Source organism: Melopsittacus undulatus, chromosome 17, assembly GCF_012275295.1.
Source record: "Melopsittacus undulatus isolate bMelUnd1 chromosome 17, bMelUnd1.mat.Z, whole genome shotgun sequence".
NCBI classification, from domain to species: domain Eukaryota; kingdom Metazoa; phylum Chordata; class Aves; order Psittaciformes; family Psittaculidae; genus Melopsittacus; species Melopsittacus undulatus.
Genome location: NC_047543.1, coordinates 3,686,106 through 3,713,609, shown reverse-complemented (window position 1 = coordinate 3,713,609; position 27,504 = coordinate 3,686,106). Strand labels below are relative to the sequence as shown.

The 27,504-nt window shown below is 62.2% G+C and overlaps 3 protein-coding genes across 6 annotated transcripts; all 3 read right to left on the bottom strand.

Moving 5' to 3' along the window:
• Positions 1 to 570: 570 nt before the first annotated feature.
• On the bottom strand, positions 571 to 6,956 carry RAPGEFL1 (Rap guanine nucleotide exchange factor like 1). The gene is made up of 15 exons (XM_034070332.1): positions 6,529 to 6,956; positions 4,989 to 5,067; positions 4,486 to 4,618; positions 4,279 to 4,376; positions 4,045 to 4,157; positions 3,294 to 3,461; positions 2,940 to 3,037; positions 2,744 to 2,866; positions 2,474 to 2,652; positions 2,305 to 2,395; positions 2,067 to 2,117; positions 1,837 to 1,924; positions 1,681 to 1,745; positions 1,425 to 1,479; positions 571 to 900 (listed from the first exon to the last, which is right to left on the bottom strand). Exons 1-15 carry the CDS (start codon positions 6,869 to 6,871, stop codon positions 776 to 778), a joined length of 1,809 nt encoding a protein of 602 aa, XP_033926223.1. The 5' UTR covers positions 6,872 to 6,956; the 3' UTR covers positions 571 to 775.
• A 3,071-nt stretch (positions 6,957 to 10,027) lies between these two features.
• CASC3 (CASC3 exon junction complex subunit) lies at positions 10,028 to 20,403 on the bottom strand. 4 transcript variants are annotated; one of them, XM_034070168.1, is made up of 14 exons: positions 20,137 to 20,403; positions 19,281 to 19,308; positions 18,938 to 18,975; positions 17,444 to 17,602; positions 17,205 to 17,356; positions 16,830 to 17,006; positions 15,927 to 16,621; positions 14,371 to 14,438; positions 14,050 to 14,164; positions 13,401 to 13,499; positions 12,587 to 12,801; positions 11,246 to 11,368; positions 11,020 to 11,096; positions 10,028 to 10,383 (listed from the first exon to the last, which is right to left on the bottom strand). In XM_034070168.1, exons 1-13 carry the CDS (start codon positions 20,401 to 20,403, stop codon positions 11,061 to 11,063), a joined length of 2,172 nt encoding a protein of 723 aa, XP_033926059.1. In that variant the 3' UTR covers positions 10,028 to 10,383; positions 11,020 to 11,060. The 4 variants fall into 4 exon arrangements, with proteins under 4 accessions (XP_033926059.1, XP_033926060.1, XP_033926057.1 ...); XM_034070169.1 differs by having other exon boundaries at positions 10,028 to 11,140; XM_034070166.1 differs by having other exon boundaries at positions 10,028 to 11,096.
• A 1,027-nt stretch (positions 20,404 to 21,430) lies between these two features.
• On the bottom strand, positions 21,431 to 26,566 carry MSL1 (MSL complex subunit 1). Its single transcript, XM_034070352.1, has 8 exons — positions 26,314 to 26,566; positions 24,120 to 24,343; positions 23,447 to 23,829; positions 22,678 to 22,742; positions 22,440 to 22,507; positions 22,149 to 22,273; positions 21,989 to 22,061; positions 21,431 to 21,904 (listed from the first exon to the last, which is right to left on the bottom strand). Exons 1-8 carry the CDS (start codon positions 26,455 to 26,457, stop codon positions 21,814 to 21,816), a joined length of 1,173 nt encoding a protein of 390 aa, XP_033926243.1. The 5' UTR covers positions 26,458 to 26,566; the 3' UTR covers positions 21,431 to 21,813.
• Between the last annotated feature and the right edge of the window lie 938 nt (positions 26,567 to 27,504).

The following is a 27,504-nucleotide window of genomic DNA, read 5'->3' as shown; positions in this document are numbered from 1 at the left end:
TAGTGTGGCTGCCATGTTGGGAAGGTCAATGTGCGGATGGGGGCCTGGCTCCGCGGGGAGCGGAGGGAGAACGGCGGCACCGGGAGGGCTCCGCGGTCCGGTCCTGTCTGAGCCCCGCAGACCGGAGCGGCAAAGCGGGGTTACCGCAGCCAGCTCCGCCCTCCCGCCATGTTGAGCCGGCAGCATGGCCCCGCTGTGGCCGCCATCTTGAGAAGGTCTTGCCCCTCCTCGCCGCCATCTTGAGAAGGTCGAGCCCGCCCCGGCCAGCGCCGGGACCCTCAACCCCTTGTGCTACCGGCGTGACGTCACCGGGCAGAGCTATGACGTCACTCCCCAGCCATGACATCATCAGACAGGGGCCGGGACAGCCGTTTATTGGGGCTCTGCACCCCCCCCATTGGGTTTTGTGGGTTTGGGGCTGGTTTTGGGTTTGTTTTTTTTTTCCTTTTTTCCTCCTTTTTCTTAAAAAATAAATGTACAATTCCCGACGGCTCCGTACAAAATATACACGTCTGGGGGGGGGGGGGAGTACAAAAATAGAGGGAGGGGGAAGGAGTCCGGGGGGGGGGGGGGTTGGGGGTCCCTGCACCCCGGTCACTGGAAGGGGTCAATGGGTGCCAAGGGGACACTGGGGGGAGAGATGAGCCCGGGGGTCCCCCCCCCCATTGTGCTGAGGGTGGGGGCAGCTCCCGGCCGTGCCCCTCACCCCGCGTCCGGCCAAAGTGCGTCAGTGCTGGGGGGCACCAGGCCCCCCGGGGGGGAGGGTCCCGGTCCCTCACTGCCCCCCAGGCTCCAGCTTGAAGGAGAGCTCGAAGAGCAGGTTCTGGTTGTCGATGACGCGAAGCTGCCGCACGTAAGCCTTGGTCTGCAGCTGGCTCGGGGATGCCTCCAGCTCCAGGCCTGGGGAACCGGCAGGGACCCGGGATGGGGACACGGGGAGGGAGGGAGGGGGATGCATGAAGGGTATGCGGGGATGAGGATGCAGGGATGGGGATGAACGGATTGGAATTAAAGGATGCGGGGTATGGGAATGAAGGGATGCAGGGATATGGGGATGCAGGGATGTGCATGAAGAGATGTGGGGATGCAGAGATGGGGATGAGGGGATGCGGAGATGGGGATGGAGGGATGCAGAGATGGGGATGTGGGGATGCAGGGGTGGGGATGAAGGGGTGCGGAGATGGGGATGGAGTAAGGGATGTGGAGATGGGGATGAAGGGATGCAGAGATGGGGATGAAGGGATACAGAGATGGGGATGGAGGGATGCAGAGATGGGGATGGAGGGATGCGCATGAAGGGATGCAGAGATGAGGATGGAGGGATGCAGGGATGAGCTGATGTGGGCACAGACACGTCCCCATCCCAGAGGCAGCAGCAGGGATGTGGGGCCATGCCCGTGTCCCCCCCCCCCCCCCATACTCACAGAGCGGGCGGCTCCGGTACTTCCGGATGGTTCTCACTTTCTCAGCGATGCAGTGCTGGGCACAGAGCACCCCCAGTGAGACCCCAGCCCCCCCGGGACCATCCCCCCCTCCCCCCCAGGACCCTGCCCTGGGGCATCCCCATCACCAGGGACCCACATTCTGCACCCCAGGGACCCTGCACACACCCCCTATTCCCACCCCCAGCTTCACTCCCAGCCCCACAGTTCCAACCCCCCCCCCCCAAAGGGCACCCACCAGTTTCTCCACATTGACCAAGCCATCCAGGAGGGTTTTGCTGCCTTCATGCAGGAAGGTGAGATCTGGGGGGGAGCAGAGAGGGGTGAGGGGGGGCCAATGGGGCAGCACTGGGACCACAGCCCCCTCCGGGCACAGCCTGTGCCCCCCCCTCACCTTTGAGGATGAGCGGCACGAAGGGGATGAGTGGGGGCTTCATCTTGGCCAGCACCTCCCGGTACATCTTGTGGTTCCTGCAGGGGTCCTGGGGGGGGACACGAGGGGAGCAGCTCCCTACAGCTGCTGGCACCCTGGTACCCCCCCACTGGCACCAGTGGGCACAGGGCCTGGGAGTGGATGGTGTGGGAGCATCCCCTGGGTGCTGACCCCCCCCCAGCCCCTCTCACCGTCAAGTTCTCAAACTTCCGAAACAGGTTCTTGAATTTCCCTGGGAGCTTCTGCAAGACAAAACATGGGGTGAGCATTGGGGGGGACCCAGGAGCATCCGGGGGGGGGCAGGAGCATCCATAGGTGCTCAGGAGCATCCAGGGGGGCCCAGGAGCATCCATAGGGGCCCCAGAAACATCCAAGAGGTCCCAGAAGCACCCAGGGGTTCCCAGGCACCCCCCCCCCCCCCGTCTTTACCTCCCAGGTGAGGCGCAGGCGGCTGATGGCAGCGTTGTTGAGCCCGATGACGATGGCATAGAAGGACAGCATGTCCTGGTTCTGCTTGCATCTGAGTCGGGGGGGGCAGAAGGTGAGGAGCAGATGGGGGTGACCCCCCCGATCCCCCCATCCCCATCCCCAGGCTCACATGGCAGCGATCTTGATGAGCTTCTTGAGGAGCTGGGCGCGCTTGCCCAGGGCCTCGCAGAGCAGCAGCTCGGTGCCCACCCAGTGCTGTACCTCACTGCAGCGCTGCAGCAGCAGCTCCAGGTTGGCCGTTTCCCTGCGGCCCCGTTCCCCATGGAACACGTAATCCACAAACTCCAGCTGCGGATCCAGAGCGTGTCAGAGCCCCCCCCAGCCCCCCCCGCTCCGGGGGACCACGGAGCAGAGCCACCCCCAACACCCCCCCCCGGACCTCATGGATGCAGCGGAACAGCTCCCAATGGAAGGCAGTGAGGTGGTTGGCGATGTCCTCCGGCTCCGCACGGTGGATCTCGGTGTCCCCTGGCACCACCTGGATCTCCTCCGGCAGCGGTACCTGTGATGGGATGCTGGGATCAGGGATGCTCTGAGGGACCCCCCCTCCCTGCCCAGCGCAGCGCGGTGCTCACCAGCGAGTCAAAGGTGTCCCTGGTGCAGGCGAAGAGGTGGCTGTTGATGCCCAGTGTGGTGAAGACGCACTCCTCGCTGGGCTGCAGCACGGCTTTCTCTGCAGGGAGAGGCTCAGCACCCATCCAGCCCCTGTCCCCCCTGCCCCAGCACCCATCCAGCCCCTGCCCACCCTGCCCCAGCACCCATCCAGCCCCTGTCCCCCCTGCCCCAGCACCCATCCAGCCCCTGCCCCCCCTGCCCCAGCACCCACCCAGCCCCTGTCCCCCCTGCCCCAGCACCCATCCAGCCCCTGCCCACCCTGCCCCAGCACCCATCCAGCCCCTGCCCCAGCACCTCCCCGGCCCCGCGGGCACCTCCGGATGAGGCCACGGTGACGAGGATGAGGGTGTCCTCGCGGGTGCTCTGCTCCTCCGAGTACTGCAGCTTCTCGGTGACCGAGGCCAGGATGTCCTGCACCGAGGCCGAGAGGCGGCTGCGGATGGTCACGTACGAGTGGTCGGGCATGTACACACGGCAGAAGACTGGGAAGAGGTGGGATGGGGAAACTGAGGCACGGAGCAGGTGCTGGAGAGCCGGGGGGGGGAGAACGGGGCAGCCGGCATCTGAAACCCATCCCAGCACCCAGCGCCATCCCAGCACATGAAACCCAACCGGGAGTTATTCCATCCCCCATCCTGGCACCCAGCATCCAACCTGGCACCCATTCTGGCATCCGAAAATCATTCCAGCATCCAGCACCCACACTAGCACACATCCCAGCACCCAGTACCCAACCCAGCATCCATTACCCATACGAACACCCAGCACCCATCCCAGGATCCAGAATCCATCCCAGCACACATCCCTGGATCCAGAATCCATCCCAACACCCATCCCACATTCTGGCACATGAAACCCATCCTGGCACCCAGCACTCAATTTAGCACCCATCCTGGCACCCGAAAACCACTCCAGCATTCAGCAATCATGCCAGCACCCATCCCAGCACCCAGTACCCATCCTGGCACCCATCCCAGCATCCAGCATCCATCTCGACATCCAGCCCCCATCCCAGCATCCAGCCCCCATCCCAGCCCCCATCCCACCCCCGTCCCCCCTCCTCACTCTCGTCGGAGCCGCGGAACGCCACCCGTGTCTGCAGGCAGGAGTCGATGCGGCGGAAGTGCCTGAAGAGCGGCTTCACCTGCTTGTTCGGGGGGGGGGTCTCGTCGGCCACCCTGCGGCACGGACGGGGGTCAGGAGGAGCCCCCCCCGCAGCCTCGCTCCTTCCCCAGGGGCTGCTGCTGAGCTCCTTGTCCCTCCTGCCCCACAGGGACCCCCCCGTCCGTCCCTGCTCACTTGAGCTCCACGGTCTCCACCAGCCGGTGCAGTTTGAGGATCTCATCCTCCAGGTCTCGGTACAGGGAAGTGTCCTTCATGATGAGCAGGTAGAGCTCCTGGGGGGGGGGGGGAAAGGGCTCAGGATGGGGGGGGGGATGGACGAGGAGACGGAGGGGGCTCCATGGAGGGGGCTCCATGGGGGGGCTCCATGGGGGGGGCACCCACCTTGATGACCTTCCCGGCGCTCTCCTCCTCCTGCAGCAGCCCCTTGTATGTCTCGAGGAAGTGCAGCAGCACGGCCAGCACCGCCCGCTTGCGCCGCAGCCCGGCCCCGTCCTCCCAGCGCGGCAGCACGAAGGTGGCACCGTCAAGGAGGCCCCACGGCAAGGAGGGACCCGGGCACCGGTGGCATCGCACTGCCCACCGTGCACCTGAACCCATATGTGCGCCCTATGGCGCCCTGATCCCCCCGCCCCTTATTGCTCCCACCACAGCATCCTGCTGCCTCCCTCCATGCCCACCCTTGTGCCTATCATCTTGTCACCCTTATGGCACTCTCATGCCCACCCCAAAACTCTCCTGGTTGCATCCTCATGTTCACCCTGTACCATCCCTATGCCCTCCCTATGCCCAACCTTAGACCCTTCCCACTGCATCCTTGTGCCGCCTCTCATTGCATCCTGATGCCCTCCTCATGCCCACCCCCGACGTGCTCCCCCCAAGGATATTGCTGGTGCAGCTGCTGCAGGAAGCGCTCGGTGGGCAGGAAGAGCGAGTGTGTGAGCACGATGTCATCCAGCAGCGATTCTGGGGGGGATTTGGGGGCAGAAGTGGGCACCCCTCCCTGCACAGCCCCCAACAGCACCCCCGGGGTCCTGCCCCCCATCAGAGTGGGCAGCCAAGGGGGGCAATGCCAATGACACCAGGACACATGGGACCCCCCCACTGCCGGGAGGGGGGATTGGTCCAGCTGGGTGAGCCCAGGGACCGATCCCAGTGGTGATCCCATAAGTGCCAGCACCCAGTGACCTTTGGACCGGGCACCGCTCCCTCCCCAGCACCAGCACAACCCTCGACCCTGGGCCCTGAGCAGGTCCCAGCCAATGGGTGCCCAGGGCTGGGTCCTAAGCCCCAGCACCAGTGATGGGACACCAGGATCCCTCCCAGGGCCTCTCAAGCATCTCCCAGGCCTCAGCCCATTAACCCAGCCACGGATCTGTGTCAAACTGGGGCTGAGGCTCCCCCAGTACCCACCTGCCAGGGCACAGCGCCCATGGGAGACAGGCTGCTACCAAAAGCAAGACACAACAGTCTGGGGCACAGCCTGGACCCAGCTCGGCCCCCAGCACCACATCCAGCACCCTGCATCAGTGCTGGGGCAGGCAGGGGCAATGTGGGGGCCCCCAGCGGCCCCAGACCTCCCCTGGGGTGCAGACAGAACTGAAGCCCCCATCCTGGCAGCAGCACCCTCAGCCCTGCCTCAGTTTCCCCATCCCTCTGCAGCAGCCACAGGGACAGGTTTCCCACGCCAGGCTGGGGGGAGCCTCTGCACCCCCCCAATGGCTCCTGCCCTGCTCCCTGCCAACCCAGGCAGCGCAGGGCCGGGCCTGGCAGCATGTTGGTGCAGGCAGGGCCCAGCGCTGCCAGTTCCATCTCGCCCCTTCCCGAAGGCTCCATGGTGTCGGGGGGGGAACCACACCCCGGCCCGGGGCACCCCTGGCGGCTCCCGGGAGCCCAGCGGGGACCCCACGGGGTGGGAGCACCCAAACCCACCCCAGCCCCACGGCACAAGGACCGCGGCCGGGGGGCACCGGGCAGCAGGTGCCGGAGGGAAGCGGCGTCCGCCGGGCCCCGCTCCGCAGCTCGCACCGGGGGTAATTTTAGCCCCGGGATGCTCAGGATGAACCGATGGCTCCTGCGCCGAGCGGCGGCCGCCGCTGGAGGCCGAAATCGGCCTCGTCCGGTCCCGGCGCAGGCACCGAGCCCCCTCCGCGGCGGTGCCGGGTGCGATCCTGCGCACCCCAACCCACGCGAGCCTCGGCCTGGCGCGGTCCTAGCCTGACCTTGGCACCAGAACCGGGCGCGCACCCGCACCGGGCACCGGGCGCTTCCTCCGCCGTTCTCCCACCCGCATCCCGCAGCGCATCCCTCGGCGGCAGCGGGAGCGCGCCCACCAAATCCTCCCCCCCTCCAGCGCCGCCGCATCACCCCCGGGCTCCCGCACCGCCCGCACCGGCCCCCCCCCCCCCCCCGGGGTCCCTCCGGTACCTGCTCCGCAGCCGCGGCCGTGAGCTCCGCTCGCCGGGAGCCGCTCCAGGAGCGCGCTCAGGAGCCGCTCGGGGGGTGCGGGCGCGGCGGGGCCGCAGCCGCAGCGGGAGGCGGGGGGGGGCTCCGGGCTCGGGGGCTCCCGGTCCCCCCCCGGGGAGGGGTCCTCGGGGGAGCGCAGCGGAGCCTCGGGCGGACGCAGCTCCAGGCAGCGGCTCTCGCCCCCCGGCTGCGGCGCCGCCGGGTCCTCGGTCGGGCGCGGGAGGCTCTGCCGCGGTGCCGGTACCGGGGCCCGGGCGGGCAGGTGCGAGCCCGGCTTCTTCAGCAACTTCTCCAGCGGCTTCATGGCCGCCCGGGCGCGGCGGCGGCTGCGGCTCAAGGGGCCATGGGCGGCGGCGGCGGCGGCGGCTCCGTTCGGCTCCGCTCGGGCTCGGGCCCCGGCGCCGCTCCCCGCCCGCCCCGCGCTGCGCCCCGCGGCCCCGCCGGTAGCGCCCGCCCCGCCCCGCCCCCGGCCCCGCCGCCGGCACCTGCCCGCCCCCCGCAGCACCGGACGGGGCCCCCCCGCACCCCCCTCCCCGCCCCGCAGCACCGGACGGGGCCGCGCACACGGGGTCACGGCGGCAGAGCCCCGCAGCTCCCCATTGCCTGGGTCCCCCCCGCCGCACCGGAGAGAGGCGCAGTGCGCCCCCCCCAACAGACTGTACCACATCCATGGCACACCCCGAGCCCCTTGTTCAACAGGGGCACAACATTCGGGTTGTGTCCCCCCATGGTACCCCCTCCCCTGAGTCCCATCTATGGGGTCACATCCCCAGGTATGGGGTGATGTCGAGGGGGGGGGAGCTCTCTGATCCCCATCACAGCGTGGGAAAGGGCCGGGGGTGGGTGCCGGCCCCCCCGGTGCTGGTTCCCCCGGGGCAGGACGGGCAGGTTGGGGCAGCTCCTGCCCCCCTCCCGCTGCCAGGCCGGGAACAGGCGCTGCCTGCCCGGCGTGCTGGGGCAGGAGCCGGGGCAGGAGCCGGGGCAGGCACCGGGGCTGGGCGGGGCTGAGCTGCGGGGTCCCCGTCCCCTGGGTACCGAGCACCCCCAGAACCGGCTCCGTGCCCCGCTGGGCACAGCGGCAGTGGGGACAGCACCGGGGAGACAGAACCTGCACATCCCCATCCGCATCGCTCGGGTTCATGCCCTGCACACCTGCGGCTGCAGGGGGGGATGGTGCCAAAGGAGTGGGGAGCAGAGCGGCTGCCCCATTGCCCACGCACTGCATGGGGGGGACGGGGGTCCCGGCAGCTCCTGCTTTGTTCCTGCTGCCTCTGCACCCGGCGGTTGCTTGGCAACCCCATCCATGCGGCGGCGGGAAAGCAGCAGAACGTGTCCCCACATCCCTGTCTCCGGTGGGATGGCACTGACAGCCCCACACAGCTCCTGTGCCCCATAGCGCTCCTGAGCCCCACATCCCACCCGGAGCCAAGAACAGCCCCGCACAGCTCCTCTGCCCCATAGCACCTCTGAGCCCCACATCCCACCCGGAGCCAAGAACAGCCCCACACAGCTCCTCCATTCCCACTGCATGGGGCAGCGGGAGGAGGGTGCCTGGCTCTGGGTGAAGGGGGAACGCGCCCCAGATTCGGGCCCATTGGCTCATCCCAGCTCAGCAGGGACGGGGGCACCGCGAGCTCTCGGCTTAATGGATTTGTTCTTGCTCCTATGGAGCTGGGATCTGGAGCAGGCGCTTCCCTCCCCAAACCTGCGCCTCCATTTCCAAGCGGGGGGGGCACAAATCCTCCAGGCACTGCCCAAAACAGCAGGAGGGAAAGATCGCACCGAGAAATCCCATCCAACATCCAGCGCAGAGAAGCGGCCCTGAGCATGGGGGGATCCATCCTTCCCCCCCCAGCACCGCAGCCCCCCTCGGTTGGGAGCAGTGGGAGGCTGCAGAGCGGGGTCGGTGCCACCCAGCACCCGTTCTGCCGTGGGAAGCGCTGGAGGGAGGCAGCAGCTCACAGGCAGCAGCTCCTGCACCACCTCCGCACTGCTCCTTCCATCCCCGGCAGGGAGCAGGGGCTCCCTGTGCCTGAGCCCGGCTCGGGCTGGGCTGGAGCTGCTCTTCCAGCCCCACCAGCAGCTCCTGCCTGCAGGGGAACGATCCCGGTTCTCCTCTGGAAGCACTCGGTGCAGGGAAGGAGACAGGAGAGGGATGGCTGCTTTCTAACACATGTTCTCATCCGTGTGCTGGTACAACCCTGGTTACAAATGTGCACTTCTACGGGACAGGAATCCAAAGGCAAAACCAAAACCCATCACATGTTGTGAGGTGCAGGACTTCAGCCACCAGGACCAATATGTCAATGATTCAATTACAGCCTTAAGGCAGAGGAATGGTTACATGGAGAAGAAGAGGGGTTCCTGCTTTGATGCCTGGGATTAGGTACAAAAAGGGCAGAGTTACCAACAAGGAACAAAGGGATTTCGGCTGGGAAGCTGAGCATGCAGGAGGAGATCTGGACCAGAGAGCAGGCAGGTGGGCCCTGGGCACCCTCCCTTGCTGCAGATGGGGACTCAAAGGCCAAGATGCTGCCACTTGCTTGGAGCAAGGATGCTCCTGCTCTCCTGTGCCAGCAGCTGCCACCTCCCCAGGCTGCCCCAGCACGTGCTCACCGCAGCCGGGATGGGCAGGGATTGGCAGCCTGCCCTCACCAAGCTTCCTCATGCAATCTGCCAACGGCTGCGAGGATACAGCCGAGCCTGAGTGGGACTGGGAACTGGTGGGATGCTGCTGCAGAGCTGGTGCAGCCGGCACCGCAGTGCCACATGGCTGTGCCGAGTCCCACCAGGGCAACCAAAGCTGCAAGGTCCCAGGGAGCGCTGGTTTATGTGGTGGCAAATGCTTCCTGCTGGGGCTGGGAGCCCAGGTTGGATGCTGGATGCGTCAGGGCGGGTTCCAACACCCCCTTCCTTCCACTTCCACAGCAGCAACACCCAAGTGCTGGGAGCAGAGGACTGCCCTGCTCGCCCCGTCTGGCTGGTTTGTGGGCTGGCAGAGCTGCTCGGGCCGCGTCCAGGTGCCCAAAACCTCCTCCTGCTGCTGATCTGGCAGAGGTGCGGGAGGAAACCTCACCCTGCTCTGCAGGGTGTGCTTGTGGCAGCAGGGAGGGGGTCACCCCATTGATGGGAGCTGAAAGCTGGGGCAGAACCTACCAAGGACACAAGTTACCAATGGGGCTTGAGAAACAGGAGCTTCTAAATTAAGTGGTGGCTGCAGAGCCAGCGCGTTCCAACAGCCCCCATGGCCCAGCTGCCCTCCCTGTGCCTTAACAATGGCAGAAATAAACCTGCTAATTATAAAAGAGAATTAGAATGAACATCTCAGCTGTCTCCATGGGGGGACGGGGGAGGTGACGGTCCCATGAGCCAGACAAACAGACCCAAAATACCCAGAAAAGAAACAAATCAGCTTTACTGAAGGAGCTGGTTCATTTCTTAAATAAAAACAGAGACCACAGTCAAGCCAATGGAGTTTAACATCACAGGGAGGGGAAAGGGCAGACATTTAGTACGGGAGAGAGAAGCTGAGAGAACTCGTGGCCAAGGCCCTGGGGCTTGAATCCGCAGGGAGGGAGGGGAAGGAGGGCAGAGCAGCAGCAGCGAGATGAGTCTTGGGAGGGCACCGGTAAAACCAGAGGGGGAAGGTGCCTGGCCCTGAGCACGACGGTGCAGCCCATGTCCTCCTGCTGCCTCACCTACACAGGGAAGAAGCCTTTCCCCAGGAGCTTCCTCCTTGCCGGGGCTGGGGTCGGGGTTCCCATGGCTGCACCTCTACGTGGTGCTCCTCTCCTTGGGGTTTTCACCTTTGCTGTCCTGGAGGGGAAGAGGAAGGAGAAGTGGAGGTTTTAGGCTGCACCAACACCAGCGCGGGGGCTGCAAGTGAACACCCTCCTTCCCCGGGTGCCAAACCACAACCACCGCCCGCCCAGGCCTCTGGCTTCCCCCATGCCCAGTGTGGGCACAACCAGCACCCCCCAGCCCTGCTCTCCTCAGGGTTAAACAGCTTCCCATCGTGAGGCCTTTCAAATGCTCTGATCAAGGTGATGAGAGCATCTCACAGCGCATGGACACACTCTGTGTGTCCCCAGCCCTTCAGCACCGGCACAAGCCTGGCCAGGTCTGCTGGGGCTGGTTGGGTGACTCCGGCTGCCTCTGTGCTGAGCAAGGCATGGAGAAAGGGAAGCAAACACACACGTGGCACCCTGGCACACACACAGCTCACAGGACCGGAGCGAGGAAGCCATTCACAGCGCAGAGAAACAGCTCTTGCCTCTGGAAAGCCTTTAAGTCTGCTGCCTGAGCTATCTACTAAGGTCTTGACTCTTATTCTCGCAGAGAAGTCACTGCCTTCTAGCTTAGGACTGGATTTGTCTCTCTCTAAAGTGCTCTGCTCTCTACCCTGAGCAAATAAAACAAAACAAAACAAGCAAGAGTCAACTTTGGACTTACTTTTGATGCGGGTTTAGTTTTAAAGTATTTAGAAACTCAACTTAACTGGAACCTTGCTTACCACCTGCAACGAGAAGCTGAAGTATGGGACATGTCAAAGATCAGACAGGTTAAGACTTCCCTGGAACAACGCATTGTATGGGATGGGAGAGGGAGACTGCAGCCCCGCGCACACCCCGAGGGCTCAGCATCACACATGCACGGGCTTGTGTAGAGGGGATGGTACCTCAGGAGGTGGTGGCTTGATAGTCACGGGCTGGGATGTCCTTCGAGGAGGAGAAGGCTTGGGCTGCACTTGCTGCTGGACAGTGTTGTAGTAGGTGACCCCTCCATACACCTGGGACTGGGCCTGCGCTCCCCAGAGAGCAGAAGGGTCAGTGCTGGGGGGCACAGAAACCTGCATCCCCTGGGAGAGCACCACATGTTACTGTGCAAAGCTGGGCTGTGACCAGATACCACCATTGAGCACTGGAGGTGAGAGCAGTCACAGTGGGACCGGGTTTGGTTTGTGCTGTGCTCCACAAGGTCACAAAGAACAGCAGCACTTACCCCTCAGAGAGGACCCTGGCTTACCCTTGCCCCTCACCATGGCCTCGGGGCAGGGCCGGGCTGCAGTAGCTCACAGCCACATCAGACTGAAGCTCACAGATGGGTTTCCTTCCCCCCCAGTCTCCCAGCTGCCACAGAACATCTGTGCTTTGTAACAGCAGCAGCGACTCCTTTCCTACACGGGCAATGCAGGTAACGGCTCCTCATCACCCCCACATCCCCTCCAGCTGCAGGGGGTCAGGATCGTGCCCCTCAAACCAGGCTGGCTCCTGCCAGGGCAGTGGGAGGGATGCAGGGAAGGTCAGAGAGGCTGCAGGGCTTGGGAACGTGCATCTCCCCCGCTTGCCACTGCGTGTCAGCCGTGTGCTGCTCCCAGACCTCGGCTTCCTCTGCCCTGCCCAGCAGCTCTGTGGAGCAGAGGGACTCGGAGCAGGAAAAGCCAGCCCCGTGCTGCTCCCACCAAGGGCTTCCGAAGAACAGCACTGGGCAGTTCCCAGCCTCCTGCCCTCATCTCAAATGGAAAGGGCTTCCAAAGCCATCTTCACAGTTGGAAGGGACCTCAAAGCTGATCCAATTCCAACCCCTGACACGGGCAGGGACCCCTTCCACTGGAGCAGCTGCTCCAAGCCCCTGTGTCCCACCTGGCCTTGAGCACTGCCAGGGATGGGGCAGCTTCTATTTTCAAGGTGGTCTTGGCTTAACATGGGCTTGAGGGGATGTAAAAGGTCACAGGCTCCCAGTGGGCTGCTCCCCTGTCCTGCAGAAGGCCTCAACTCTGAGACCCAGCACTAGAGGCATTCCAGCCACCAGTCCCTTGTTTCAGGGTACAGCAGCTGTGGGTGTCATCCTCTTCAGTGACCCACCCCAAACAGGGAGAGGGATGACAGTGAACAACCTCCCACCACAGAGCAGCCCAGCTGCTCCCCGTCCTCTCCCAGCAATGCAGAGGGTATATCCATGCTCCAGAGGATCCCATCTGCCTCCGACAGCTCCTGTGATGTGCAGTGCAGCTGCTTACCTGCGTGTTGGAATAGAGATGTGGAGGGGGCGGAGGGGGCAGCGCTCCCGGCGGGTAGGGATAGCCGGGATTCCCGAAATTCATGACTCCAGGAGGGGAGAAGTAAGTTGGTGCCAGCAGCTGCTGTGGGGGGGGCTGCCCCGGGGGCATGGAGACGGGCGGAGGGTACAGGCCAGGGTTTGCCATGGGGGCTGGCGTCTGGTGGGGATGTAAACCTGGGATGAGAGGAGAACATGGTTAGTGTGGTGTGAGGGGGGGAAGAGGGGGAAGGAAGAGGGGGAAGGAGAAAGCACTTCTCAGCACAGTGGAGCACAGCTTCTTGCCCAGCATGGGGTCCCAATTCCCTGAACCAGCCACAGCCCCAGGTCAGCACATCCTATCCCCTTCAGGGAGCAGTTTTTGTGGGAAGATGGGGAAATGCCAACTCAACAGCTCTCATTTCTGCTTTGCTTCTCTGATCTGGAAGCATCAGGGACTGCAGAACCAGGCGAGCACAGCAGCTGGCTCCAGCTCAGGCAGGAAGGCCTGTGCAGGATGTGCAGACATCCAGCTAGAGCCTGCCAAACCAGTGAGATCCCTCAGCCCTGCACTGGCTGCAAGGGCCAGAAATGCACATTTTTCTTTCCTTTAAATCTACAGTGATTCAGCCTCCCAGTGCACGAGGGAAGCAGGTCTCTTCCATGCTGCAGAAGCAGGCAAAATGGATTCCCCCAGTGACAAGAGGCTGTGTGGACCCACAGTTATCTGCTCCCTGGTACAGGCTGAGCACAACCACGTTGCTGTCATGCCCCATACAGGGAAGCTGGTTCCTCACCTGGATGAGGGAGGTGCATTTCTGGCTGTACGATCATCCCCTGGGGCGGCAGTGGGGCTGGGCTCTCACTGTGGGTGTAGATTGGTCCCTGGAATTGTACTGCAACACACAACAGTTGGTAAGGAAAAGCTCCAACCAGTTTTGTTCTACTGCAGCAAGTCACATGCCTGCCCCAAGCAGCCATGGTGACAAGATGCTGTGCTGCAAAGCACATTCCCATCGGCACACGCAGTCTACCAGGCTGACAGATGCTACACGCTCCCAACAGAAAAGCCTCCTACTCCTTTTACAAAGCAGGAGAACACTCAAGGAATCTCTTCTCTTGCACTTTACAGGCTGGAGTAAATTCCTCATCCATCCTCAGCCTTGCTCTGTAATTCTCACCTCTCTTAAATGTCAAAGGCATTGCTCTGATTTCAAGTTAATTTGAAACCCTAGTTTTTGTGAAGGAAAGCAGTGTCCTAGAGACTAGAGGTGGCAACACTGCTTCTGTTCCAGTGGGTTACAGCACCAAGAGGGAGGCTCAGAGCCACCTTTTAATTCACTGTGAGACAACAACAAAGCCCCTAACAGGGGTGGGCAGACTCCTGCTCCAGCTGCTCAGGTCCAGGCACACACAGAGCCTCAGGAGCAGGATGGAAGCACTCACATGGGTCATAGTAGTGCCCTTCCATGATGCTGATGTGCATGGGGGGGGCAGGCTCTGGCACCGGTGGTCTCTGCCGCTGTGACGAGTAGCGTTTGACACGGCCTCCCTGCACGGCCTGCAAGAGTCCAAAGGCACCGGTGAGGGTCAGGAACCCTCCAGCCCTTCCCAGCCCCTCCAAGCCCTCATCTGGGTCACACAGAGAACTGGGAACAGCCACGAAAGGGAAAGGCTGAGGTGTCCCAGGCAGCCTCTAATTACAGCACCCAGAACCAACTGCAGGCTGTGGCAGGCAAGAGTCACGCTCCACGCAACAGGCTTTACCATTTCCTCCATCCTGTTAAACTGAGGCGGTGGCCCAGTTCCCACGTGCATGTGGTGGTTAGGAATACCTGAGGAAGAAACAAAGTGCTTATTATGGTTTGCATTTCTGCCCAGGAAAAAGCCACCTCACCCATCAAGGGAGATACCAGGAGGCGGCGGCAGCTCGAGGACGTGATTGTGCTACCCATAGGTAGAGCTCTTGCCTTCCTGACAAGGAACCTTGGGACAACCTCAGCTCTTCAGCTACCGTGTGGAACACTGGGTACAGATGAGCAGCTGTTGTGTCCCTCTACCATCACCCGTGCTGCTCAACACCTTTGAAACCTTGCTAACAAAGAGAAGTCCTCAGCCTGAAACCCAGGTCCTGATCTACAAGCCCTGCTGCTGCCGAGACAAGGATCTCCTCCGAGCAGAATCAAGGCGCCACGTGGGACAGGGTAAGCTGCAGTTTAAACCCTCTCCAGGGTGTAGCCACTTTTAGCACAGGCTCCTTTTAATCCCAACAGCCAAGTTCTGGCACACGGTGCCAAGCTAATCCCAGGTGATGCCAAGGGAGCCAGAGTGGACAGACCAACCAATGGAAGTGCCCACGGATCACTGGTACTGCAAACACATGCACGGGCACACAGCCAAAGGCCTCCCAGAATCCTGCCCTTCTCTGCTAGGAAGAAGCAAAAGGGACAGTGGAGGAGGATGTCCTTTGGACAAGTGGTCTCCTACTGCACTCTGGAGCTATCTCGTGGTAAATCTGTGAAGATGCTGTATTTTTAAGCAGAAAACCAAGGAGTCTATGATCTCAGCTCAGATCACAGCACGTTGGAGCTCTCATCCCACTGACACATTTAAAGGCTGTCTCCTCACATCCACAGGCAAGACCGAGAGTCTTCGCACAAAGCTCTTGCCAGTCGCATCAGTACAAGATGACTGATGGTTTCATGACCTAACCCTCAAGAGATGCTTATGAAAGCAGCAAGCTGCTTTCTTCTCCTTGCTCCAGTTTTATTTCCCTTGGGAAGAACTCCAACAGTCCCCAGAAAAAGATTCTCATTCTGCAAAGGGATAATTATACCTGAGTGACCTCTTGCATGGATGCTCAACTAGAACTCAGTCCTTAGCTCACACAGGGTAACTCTGCCTCAGATCCCTCCTGCTGCTGCAAATGGAGCAGCTCCCTCCTACGAGGCACAAATTCATTTGCCAATCCCAGCCAGGCCTTAGCTTGTGCCAACTAAATCCCAACGCTAGGAACTACACTGATAAACAGAGGAAAGCTTCCTCCTGCTCCTAGCAAGACACTGCAGGAGCTTGGTTATCCATCACCCTACCTCACTCCAAGTGAGCACAAGGCTCCTCATCTCCTGACCAATGACTCTGGCTGCAGCAGCTGGTCCCACCGGGATTCCCAAAGTCCCCTTTTCTCTTCTGTTTTGTTACCTCTCACCACCTCTCAGCATCCCTGTCCTGGATCCACCCCAAGACTGAGGCAGACACACTTCAGCTCTGCCTGTTTACTGTGTTTGCCTGCAGTCAAAAGCCAACAGGCAGCACCCACTTACCCCTCAGCTCCCGGGGCTGCATGAACTGGGACTGCCCTGGAGCCCAGTTCTGCTCAGCGAGATTCATTTGGGTCATTTCTTGCTCGAGTCCATCCAAGCTGGATTCTACCGGTGACTCCCAGTTGCTGCTCTTGGCTGGTGGGAGGGATGTCTCAGCTTGCACGGGTTTTGGAGGCACAGGAGCCAGCCCTTCTGAAGCGGGCACTTCATCCGCCAGCTTCCCTGCATCCCCAGCTTTGATTCTGGTCCTTCTTGCCCGGGAATAAGACTTCTTTTCAACTGGTCTGTCTGGTGGTGGCTGGGCAGCGTCTGCAGCTGTGGCTTGGTTTTCCAAAGCAACCTCCTCCCTTACAGGGCTGCTGTGGACGTGTGTTGCTTCCACCTCGGGTGAATTGTCCCTCGGTGGGGACTGCTCTGCGCGCTTCCCTCGGTAGCTGCTCTCCTGTTTCACTTGCTCACCGTTCCGAGACAGGTGCTGGATACTGGCTTCTGAAGCTCGGTAGCCTGGACGGGTCTCTTTGTAGCCCCCCAGCCTTGGGTAGTTCCTGGCTGGGGGCATCCTCCCCGTCCCTGCAGAGCTCCTGTTGGTGAAGGTTCGGGGGGGAGCTGAAGTGCTGTCTGCACCTTGGTGCCTTGGGGGCTTACTGGGCCTCTCGTTGGACCAGTTTGGATCTCGCTGAGGTGGACTCCCAAACCTGAGGGGGAAAAATAGGACAAATAACTGGAAACAAATCCCTGGTGAAAGGCACCAGAGGGAAACCCTCTCAAGGATGTCCGGAGATCCCAGGACCAAGGTCACACCTCAGAGACCAATGCCATCAAGGGGACTTCCCTCCCCACTTTGGGATTTCAGACCTGTCTCCCTCTGGGAGAAGCCAGCTCCAGGTTGCCCTTGTTGCTCACCTCGGTTTGCGCATCCTCCTTGGCTTGATGTCATCAGGGTTGTGAGCTGATCGGATGTCGTAGCCATAGAGCGCGATCAGCTCCTGCCTGGTCTTGGGGGCCTGCTCGTCCTCCCGGAACTTGTCGTGCTCCCAGCGGCCCTCGTCCTTCCACAGCTTCCGTTGACGACCCTTGGGCCTGGAACAGTCACACCACAAGTTGTTACAAAGGAAACGTCACAGCTTCCACCAGCCCCATGCCCAGAGACCAAAGTGTTCTAGGGCTGGGTGTGCACAGGAGACAGCGTCTCTTCCCCCCAACACTTCTGCCTAAGAGCTCATCCCAACCTCCCCTCTGTCAGTTCAGAGCTCTTACCTATGGGGGATGCTCACGTACCTGACCTCCTCCTCCTGTGTCTGCCCTCGGAGGTCATGCTCAAAGAACAGCCCTTTCCGTGGGATGTAAGCTGGGTTCTTGCGATCCTCATCATCATCCAGGTGCTTGGGAACCTTTTTCCCAACTTTATTCTCCACGGGTTCAGTGCTCTCCTGTCAGGATCACAGCTCTCACCACTACAGCAGTCCCCCTGTGAGAAGCCTCCCCCCTGGCCCAAGGAACCCATGCTTAACACCTACCTGCCCGTCCCCGCTTTGCCTCTCCCCAGTCACAGCACCCTTAGACTCTGGTTTCTCATCCCCTTTCTCCGCTTTTGCCGCTGATCCAGAGGAATCGTTACTATCCTGCTTCAGTTCCACTTTGGCACTTTCCTCCTCGCTGTAATCCTCTTCCTCTGCCTGAGAGAGCCTCCGTTACTCTAACACGGACCTTTAGCCACAGCTTCCCCAGGAATTTCCTCACACAAGTCCCCACGTTTGGAGTTAGATCCTTGTCCCACTTGAGACCTGCCCCTCTCAAAGCAGTGGATTAGCTCTTAAGGTCCTTCTCATCCCTGAATTTTAATGGGAAAAGCAAACCAACCCCCATCCCTCTCAGGTCCAACAGTCTGGCTTTCCGGTCTGGGACCAGCTCCAGGGCAAAGGCAGGGAGACAGCAAGCGAGGGCCCTTGGACCATCCCTTCCTTCCCACGCCAGGGCCCGGCCCCAGCCAGCACCGCTTCCAAATTCCCTGGAGTCACTGAGCTGAGTCACTGGGAGCTCTGTGCTGGCAGGAGCTGACCTGGTTTCACCCTCCAGGAGCCTGCAGCCCTGCTGAGCCTGAGCCCACACTAAAAATAGCCCCGTGTGATTAACAAAAAGACTGCTCTGTTTTTCTCTTTCAACACGGGGTTATTTGCACATCAACTGCTCCTTTTGTTTACGCTGGGGAAGCCCAGGCAGGGCATTATTTATAGGCACCGGAACAGAGTCATCCTGGCACGGCAGTGATGCAATCCCCCCTGCAACGTGCACCGGGAGCCTCCATGCAGCTTTCCAGGCACCAAGAGCTGCTGCAGGGTGAACACCGGGAGCTGCTCCTCCTCCATGTGCCACCTCTGCAGCCTCCTTGGTAATGACACAGATGAATTGATAAAGTACAGCCCTAGGAGCTTTGGTTTCATCTGCCTTGGTGTCCTGTGTTGTCTTTAACTGCTGCCCCCTCCAGATCCCCAAAGCAGCTGCTCCAAGAGAAGGGTTCTCACTCGAAAACCTTCATTGTCATCATTAGAAACCACAACTTCTCTAAACTGCTTGGAAACGGTAAACTTGCTGTTCTGAGCTAAAACCTCAGCCACAGGGTGCAGGCAGGGGGCTCAGGTGGGATGTGCTCCATACACAGCCAGCACAGAGTTATCAACACTGCCAGGGCACATTCCCCTTCCAGCTGCCACACACAGGGATGCTTCAACCCAACACGCATCCTCCGCTTCCTTTCACACCCTTCTGGGCCATGGCTCCCAGTATCCCAACCACACTGGTCCCACAGCCACCCCAGCAGCACAGCGGCTTCTCTGTACACAGGGAACCACCGGTGAGGGCCTTGCAGTGGTGGCAGTGACCACGGTGCTGGTACCTTGAGACAAAGGCAATGCTGCCAATGGGGTGGTGGAAAACAAGGGACACAACCCGGGGTTTGTGCTGATTGTGTGAGTTGCAAACACTCCCAACACCAGGACAGAGACTGCTCTTACCTCTGAGTCTTCTGCGCTTTCATAATCCGAGAGCACAGCTGCAGGGGAGAAACAGGAGTTGGGTGTTAGGGCAGGAGCAGAAATGTAGCTTCGCTGTGAGCATAACAAGCAGAGGGGCACACACAGAGCAGCCTCTCCAAGGCAGAGGCCAGTACCAGCGTGTCCCCAACAAACCCCACTGCCAGCACAGGAGGAAGCAAGGATGAGTTTGGGGCTTTCTGCCCTGCACCCGCTGTTTGCCCACTGTTATGAGTTCCCATTTGGGACTGCACCAACTGCAGGGCCATTGGAGAAGGCGTTGTGTCCAGCACAAGGACGGCACAGGCAGGAAGTCGTTACTCACCATCTCCCTCGATGCCATCCTCGCTTTCCTGTGGGAGAGGGGGAGACAGGAGGGTTAGCAGAGGGGGAGGTCAGCAGCGCAGTCCCGGTCTCATCCCACCATCCCACACACAATCCCAACAAAGGTCCTGTCACATCCGCCCTGGCAAGTTCAGCTCCAGTGAGCAGAAGGGAAACAGATCCAGGGCTCCCAAGGCCTTTTCCTTAGGTCATCCTAAAGCAGCTCAAGAAGAAACCAACATAAACTGCATCAAGTGCTGGAGAGCTTAGAGGGGAAAGAGCGATGCCAACACCACCACAGCTCCTCCCTCAGCAATGAGGGAGGACAAGCCAGCTCCAGGATTCCTTAAAGCAGGAATAAGGAATAGATGCTGAGCATGTCCTCGAGATTCCAGTGACAGGAGCACAGCCCTGTGCCCTGGAGAAGCTCATGGAATCATGGAATAAATGAAGCAGAACAGCTCAGATCTGGAAGGTTTTAGTAAGGAGAACACATTGATCAACCTGTGCAGTGAAAACAACCCCAGACCCAAACCAGACAAGGAGCTAACGGGACCGAACGCCAAAACTGGGGGAGGAAGGTTGGAATAACCAGCACAGGGACCCAGGAAGAGAGGAACACGCATCCAGGCCGGGGCAGCAGCACCAAAGCCTCCCTCTAAAGGTTTCCCTTCCATACGGGAGGCTGCGCACGGCGGATCCACGATGGGAGAGGGCATCAAACCCGACCCGCACCGGGACCCGGCTGGGATGGGGGCGGAGGGTTCATCCGCTCCCGGTGCTGGAGCCCGGCCCTGAAGGGAACGCAAGGACCGCCCGTGCCCCCCCCGGAGCCCTCCCCGCATCCCCGCACTCACACACTCGGACTCGGGCGCGCTCTTGGCCGCTCCCCCCGCAGCGCTGTCGGCTCCGCCGCGGCCCCGCGGCCCAGCGCTCAGGGCTCCGGCTGCGCCCCGCGGCGGGCGGTGCTGCGGCCGCGGGGACCCGGAGCGGGACCCGGAGCGGGACCGTGACCCGGAACCGGAGCCGGAACCGGAGCGGGCGGCGCTGGCGGCCGAGGCGGCCGAGTCCGAGTCCGAGTCCTCGCTGTCCTGCGAGGCCCGCTGCCGCCGCCGGTCCGCCATCTTGGCCAGCGCGCGGGGCACGCCGGGAACGGACTACAGCGCCCGGCGGCCCCCGCGGCGGGTGACGTCACCGCCGTCCCGGCGGCCTTTGCGGTCCGTTCCCGCTCTGCCCGGCAGGGGGCAGGCGAGCGCCGGGCACAGAGCTGACGTCAGAGGGCGTGTCCCGGCGGCGGAAGTGACGTCATGCGCGGGAGGGCGCGCGCTGCTTTTATCGTAAATAAAAAAGAACAAAAATAAACACCGAAATTTAAAAAAACAAACCACAACCGTCACGTGACGCCCCAAAACTGCAATTTTTCGACGCAAATTTCAGGTTTTTTTAAAGCACTTTTCAGTTTTGCACCAAATTTCAGGTTTTCAAAGCAAATTTCAAGGTTTTTTGTAGCAAATTCAAAGTTTTCAAAGCAAATTTCAGGTTTTGGACCCAAACTTAAGGTTTTTCAAACCAAACTTTGTTTTTCAAAGCAAATTTCCTCCTGAAAACATGTTTTTACACTAGTTTCCCCCCATTAATGAGCCCCATAGACCCAGCCTCATGGGTGCAGCCCCATAGACCCAGCCCCATGGGCACAGCCTCATGGGCACAATCCCATAGACACAGCCTCATGGGTGCAGCCCCATAGACCCAGCCCCACGGGCAGACCGACCCTTGGGGGGGGGGGGTAAATCCCTCCAGACCCCATATTCGGGACTCAAACACGCGGCACCGCTGACCTTTGCTGACCTTTGTCCTCTTTAATTGCTTGTGGGGGGGGATGGACACATGGACACCCCCCCCGGAGCCCCCTCCCCATGGCCGGTGCCACCGCGGGGGGGGGGGGGGGAGGGGGAAGGATCCATCCCCATCCCATCCCTCCCAACCCCACTGCCTCAGGCAAAACTTCAGCAACCTCCAAACGTTTAAATTATGAACAAAAACCAAACCCAACAAAATTAACAAAAAACCCCAAAATTGTGCGTTCAGGAGCTCTATTTCACAAAAAAAAAGAAAAAAAAAGAAAATAGAAGGTTTTTAACCCCCCCTCCCCCCTCCCCAGCCCCTGTCACAGCCACTGAGAGGGGGACCAACATCCCAAAGAGCGCTCCCGGTGCTTCCCGGCGCCCCGGTGTTCATCCCGGTTCCTAACTAAACAACAAGGCAGCAATTCCCATCGGGATGCAGCATTCCCGAGCACCGGCTCCACGCTGCGTGTCCACAGTGTCCCAAACACGGGCACCAAGGATGGGGCTGGGGCCCATGAGCTGCCGTTGGGACCGGAGCGGGTGGGATACGGGGGGAGCCTCATCCGTGTGCGGCACAGGGAGATGAGTCCGAAGAACGCTTGTGAAACCCAAGGAACAGAACTGGGATCATGGAAGGATGGAGCCGTCCATGGAACACGGTGTGGGATGAGCCAGGGATGCCCGGAGCTACTTCCGACAGGTCCGGTGCGGAGTCTGCTTCTTCTGCACCTCCAACCGGCAGCGGCTGCGCTCGTCCAGCCAGGGCAGCTCGAAGTTCCTATGGGAACAGACAAAGCCATTCTGGTGCCTTCCCGGTGGGAGCAGCCCCATCCCTCCCACTGCTGGGGACCACGGTACTCACTGTGGGGTCAGTTTTGGTAGGGGCCGGCCGAAGGCGACGACGGGCAGGTAAGGGGTGATGAGCAAGCTTTCCACTGCGGGAGACATGGGAGGGTTAAGGACGCCCTTACCTATCCCCAAATCCCTGTTCCTGCCTGCATCCCACTGCCAAGGGTACTCACCATCATCTGGCTCAGGGAAAAATGAGGTAACTTCAGGTTCCGACTCCTGAATCCCTTTCCTTTTGTACATTCGGAGCTGCAGCCGCTGTAGAATTCTCTGTTCCCTGATCCGCTGGATGTCCCACCTGGAAAACAAGATGCCAATGGGAAGCTCAGGGGCTGTGCCGGCTGCCGCATCCCTCCTCTGGCAGCATTCCTGCTTCCCATCCCCACTGCAGCTCAGTCCTGCACCCCAGAGGGTATGTGCTGTGCTGGGGACCCCAACTCCTGCATCACCCTCTTTGCTCCCACCTTTTCCTTCGTTTTTCATCCAGCTCCAGCTTCGCGTGCCGCTTGGAAAAGACGCTGTCGTCCAGGTTCTGTAACAACAGGTGAGGATGAGCGCGGTCTCCCTGCACCAGATCCATGTCCCACAGCCCTAAGGCTGGTTCTTCACCCTCACCCCATCCCAACAACTGCAGCCAGAGCTTATGCTGGATGAGATGCCCCTGGAGCAGGAAGACTCCAGGTATGGGAATGCTGTACGTACCTCCAGGATGTCTGAGGGGTTGGGGTCTCTCAGGGGCTCCACAACATGGTCCCTCCAAGATGGAACTGCAGGATGAGAGGCCAAGTGTTAGCTCCACACTGGCATCCCGACATTCCCATGCTCCAGCCTCATCCCACCGCCTCACTGCTCCTTTCCAGCCCATGCATCCCTTCCCCAAAAGCCCATCCTGAGCCTGGCCAGGCAATGCCGCTGGTTGAGGAGGAGGGAGAGTTGATCCCCATGCCCCCGGCCAAGCGCCCGAGCAAACCTGAGCTGCTCCGAGAGGAGACGTGCCGGAGCGCTGCCCATCGCCGGGAATCACCACGCTGCAGGACCCAAGGAGACCGGCTGGGAAGGGGCGGCCAGCAGGACAAGGCACCGGATTTGGGGCAGCAGCTGACCCCAGCTATGCCACAGCGGCACAAACCAGAAACACGTTCCCAACCACAAACGGGAAGTTGCTTCACCCCTCGCTCAAACGGGAGCACCAGAGCAGAATGGGGCCGGCAGCCCGGCCCAGTGCGGTGCCTTGCTCAGCACCAGAACCGGAGCTGATCCCACTGCCATGGCAGGAACCAGCAGCACCACATAACAGCTGCACCTCTCCCACTGCTATGTGGGGCTTCGCCCTTGGCCAGCTTCAGGGTGAGGGTGCTGAGCCCCATTCCCCAGCACCCCAAGGCGGGTGAGCCCACGTCCGGCTGCCGGCTCTGCCCCAAGGGCTGGCACAGGCCACGGTGCCGCTCTCCATCATCTCTCCATTGCTTACTTGCCACAGTCTCCTCCTTCTTTGGGGAGGGCTCCCGCAATGGCAGCGGTGACGGCGGCGGCTGGTGCCAGCGGCACAGGTACATTTCCGTGGTGGACAGATAGGGCAGGTCATCTGCCTCGCTGCTGAAGAAGCTCTTCTCCTTGGGGTGGGCACCGGGGCCCTTGGGCAGGGACGAGGCTCGGAGCGGGGTCTCCAGGAGCGCCCTGGGTTTTTCCGGAGTCTCTTGGCTCCGCAGTTCCCGTTTACAAACAGTTTCGGACAAGGAGCCGGATTCCTCCTTCCCCGGGGAGTGCTTTGGAGTTTTACTCTTCACTTTGGGGAACTCGGACACCAGTTTTTTAACGGGCGTCTTCCTCTCGGTGCTCCCGAACGCTGGTTTCCTGTGGGAGGAAGAGGAGCTGAGCCAGGCACGTGGATCCTCACCCCGTGCACTGGGGATGACCGGAGCCAGCTCCTTCCACGTCAGAGGGGCTCCCCCGGCGTTTTGGGGTCCCCCCACCCAGGGTTTCAGGAGGTTCCCTCCATCCGGTGCTCAATGGGATGTGCTCCCAGTACTGAGCAGCACTGGGATGAGTCGGTACCTTCAGACCCTGGGCAGCACCAGCCCCACAGGTGGAGGTGAAGCCATGGGGACAGTCCCCTGCTTTCCCCCCCACCAGGCACCCTGTACCTTTTATGCCCCTTCCCGTTGCGGCCGTAGGGGAAGTGCTTGGGCTGGAGGGTCGGGGGGGGCTCCAGCAGGTCCTGAGGACACTCCAAGGGCAGCTTCTCGCAGGCTTCTGCCTCCAGCTTCTCGTCCACCTCGAAGCCCTGGAAGATGCGGTGCTTGTCCCGCTCGCTGTCCTTCTTCACCAGCTGCACTCGCCTTTCCATGCGCTCGATGCGCGCCAGGAGCTGCAACACAGGCTGCGGTGAACCCCCATCCAGCCCTGCACCTGCCCTGCCTGCACAGCCCTTTGGAAGCAAGGAGACCCCCTGGGAAGAGCTGACCCCGCGGTGCTCCGGCACAGGACCAGTGCCACCTGCAGCCAACTGTGCCCGTGCCGGCATTTACCTGGCGACTCCTTGGCAAGGCTGGGGGTGCCGGAGCCCCCAGACAGCGCTTGAGCCATCCCCGCTCGGGCTCAGCCGGCACCACAGGCTTCCTGGGAATGCCACAGCTCACGGCGTGCAGGACAGGAGCTGCCGCCAGCGCTGGGTGCTGCGGGCATCGCACCCCTCCACACTGCAGCTGCGATGCAGGCAGGGACCAAGATGTCCAAACAGCACAAAATGGCCACTGGGTTCTCCCCATCAGCATTGCTCATCCCCATGGATGCAGACCCCATGTTTTATGGAATCTGGGGGGTCTCAACATCTGCTGCACTGTCCCCAGGAGGCAAAGGGTGTTTTGTAATTGGATGAGGGCTTCGTTAGCACTGGTTTGGTGACACCCAAACCCAACCCTCCATTCAGCAAAGCGCAGTCGGGGGTCCCAGCACCCCCATGAGGTTTGGCTGCAGGGCAGTGGGAGCCTGGAGCACCCGGGATTTGCCAACCCCCCCTCCCTGCGGTGGCTGCACCACAACGAGCCCTCACCGCAGGCTCCGGTGCCGGAGGACTCCGGTAGCACCACGTGGGGCAGCTTTTCCCTCCACACCCGGGGCCAGCCTGGTTTCCTGGCACATGGCATGTGGGGATGCAGCTGCACCATGGGGCGCGCTGCAGGCAGGGCATGTGGGGGGCAACATGCGGCATCTATAGGGTGATGCGTGCATGGGTGATGCAGTGGGGTGCCCGCAGCACACCCCACACACTGTACCCCCACATGAACAGGACAAAGCTCTCAACACTGTGGGGTGCAGGGGTCCCCCACGCCCCTGCTGAGGGGCAGCCCCACTGCCCTGACCCACGCGTGGCCGTGACCGTGGGGACGCGGCCCCTTTAAGTTCAGCTCCTCGCGGGCAGAAGCGGCCGCGGCCCCTTTAAGGCCCCCCCCCCCCGCGGGCCCGCTGTCATGGCGACGGGCGGCGGCCCGTTAACCCCCGCCGGCCCGCCCCGCCCCGGCCCTTTGTGCCCCCTCCGGGCCCCCGCCCCCCGACGGCCTTTGTCTGGGGGGGGACAGACCCCGGGGGTACCGACCCCGCTGCGGGGGGTGAACCCTTGGGTGGGCATTAACACCCAACACATGGGGGTCGTGGGGAGGGGACTGATGCCCCCCCCCCTTATCACTACATGGGGGGAGACATTAGGACCTAATGGGAGCCGTTAACCCTTGGGGTGCCACGGGGATGGCAGCGAACCCAAGGACGGCCGTTAACCCCTTGGATGCCGTAGGGGGCCATAACTCTTGCAAGGGGGGGGCATTAATCCTGTTAACTCCTGATATACCGGGGGGTCGGTAACCAAAGGGGGGACATTAGGCCCCAATGGGGGGGTGTTAACCCCTGGTGTGCCACAGGGGGGGCGTTAACCCCAAAGGGAGGGCATTAGGCTTCAATGGGGGGTGTTAACCCCTGGTGCGCCACGAGGGGGTGACGTTAACCGAAAGGGGGGGCATTAACGCCCGCTAAGAGGGTCGTTAACCCCTGGGGTGCCACGGGGGGCAAGGAGGGGGCTTAACCCCTGCAAAAGAGGGGGCATTAACCCCCAAGGGTGCCAAGCAGCAGGGCATTAACCCTATGTGGGGGGGCATTACCGCCCGTAACGGGGATGTTAACCCTTGATGTACCACGGGGGGGGTTTATACTCACCTATTACATGGGGCAGCCCAGTTGGACCCCGTGTGTGTGTGGGGGGGGGGTATAACCGTGCGAAGGTGCCACGGATGATGGGGGGGGGTTAACCCGCGCTGTGCCGCACTCCCTCCCGTCCCCCCCCCGTACCGTGTCCCGCTCGGCCTTGAGCTCCTCGATCTGCCGCTCCTTGGCCTGCAGCTGCTGCTGCTGCTGCTCGATGAGGTCCAGCTGCAGCAGCAGGATCTGCCGCAGACATGCCGCCTGCCCCGGGGACCCTCCTCCGGCTCCCATCGCTGCTCTCCGCGCTCCGCTCTTCCACTTGGCCTCGGCGGACGGCGGCGGCGGAGGCCCCGGTTGGACGGCCCCAGGCCCCGCCGCGCCCTCCCCGGCGCCGCGCCCGGGCAGCACGGCCTGGCAGCGCGGCCGGGCGCCCGCATCCCCCGCGGCGGCCTGCCTGCCACCGGCCAGCGGCCCCGGTGCGGCCCAGCGCGGCTGCGGCTGCTGCTGCTGCTGCTGCGGCTGCTCCGCCGCCGCCGCCACCCCGCCGCGGCCCTTGTGTGCCCCCAGCGGCGGCGGCGGCGGCTCCCGGGGCCGGCGGGGCGGCAGGCGGTGCGCTGCGGAGCCCTCCTCCCACTGCTTCTCCTCCTCCTCCTCCTCCTCTTCCTCCTCCTCCTCCTCCCGCCCCGCCCGGAAGGCGGTGGACCTCATGGCCGGGGCCCTGCGCTCCGCACCGCCCCGTTACCGGCCGCACCGGCTGCGTGGTGCCGGGGGCTGCGGTGCGGCCCCGGTGCCATCAGCACAGCGCATCCCCCACCCCGGGGGGGACACGGGCAGACCCCTGAGCCCCCACCCGCGGCGGGGCACGGGAGGGGCCGAGCCGCGGACCACCACGGAGGGGAACGGGGGGGAAATGGAGGGTGCGGGGCCGGTACCGGGGGTGGGTCGAGGCCGGGACCGCGTTGTGGCCCCCGGTTACCTTTAAACCGGGCGCGCATGCGCAAGGGCTTTGCGGGGCGGGAGGGGGGAGCTGAGCACACACCGGGAGCGGGGCCGGTTCCGACACCGGAATCCCCCCGGGGAGAACCCCCCCCCCCCCCCCCCCGGACTCCCCCTCCCTGCAGCGAGGCCCGCACCGGACGCGCCGCTCCCGCACCCCGGACCCCGCAGCGCAGTAACGGGCACGGCCGCCCGGGGGCTCCCGAGAGCGGCGGCTCCGCCCGGAGCGCGGCGGGGTCCGCGCCTGACTCCCCCCCCCCAAAACCGGACCCGGCCCCACCGGGGGGCGGGGCACGATGAGCACTGCCGCGGTACCCTCATAAAGGGGGGGGAGGGGGGGAA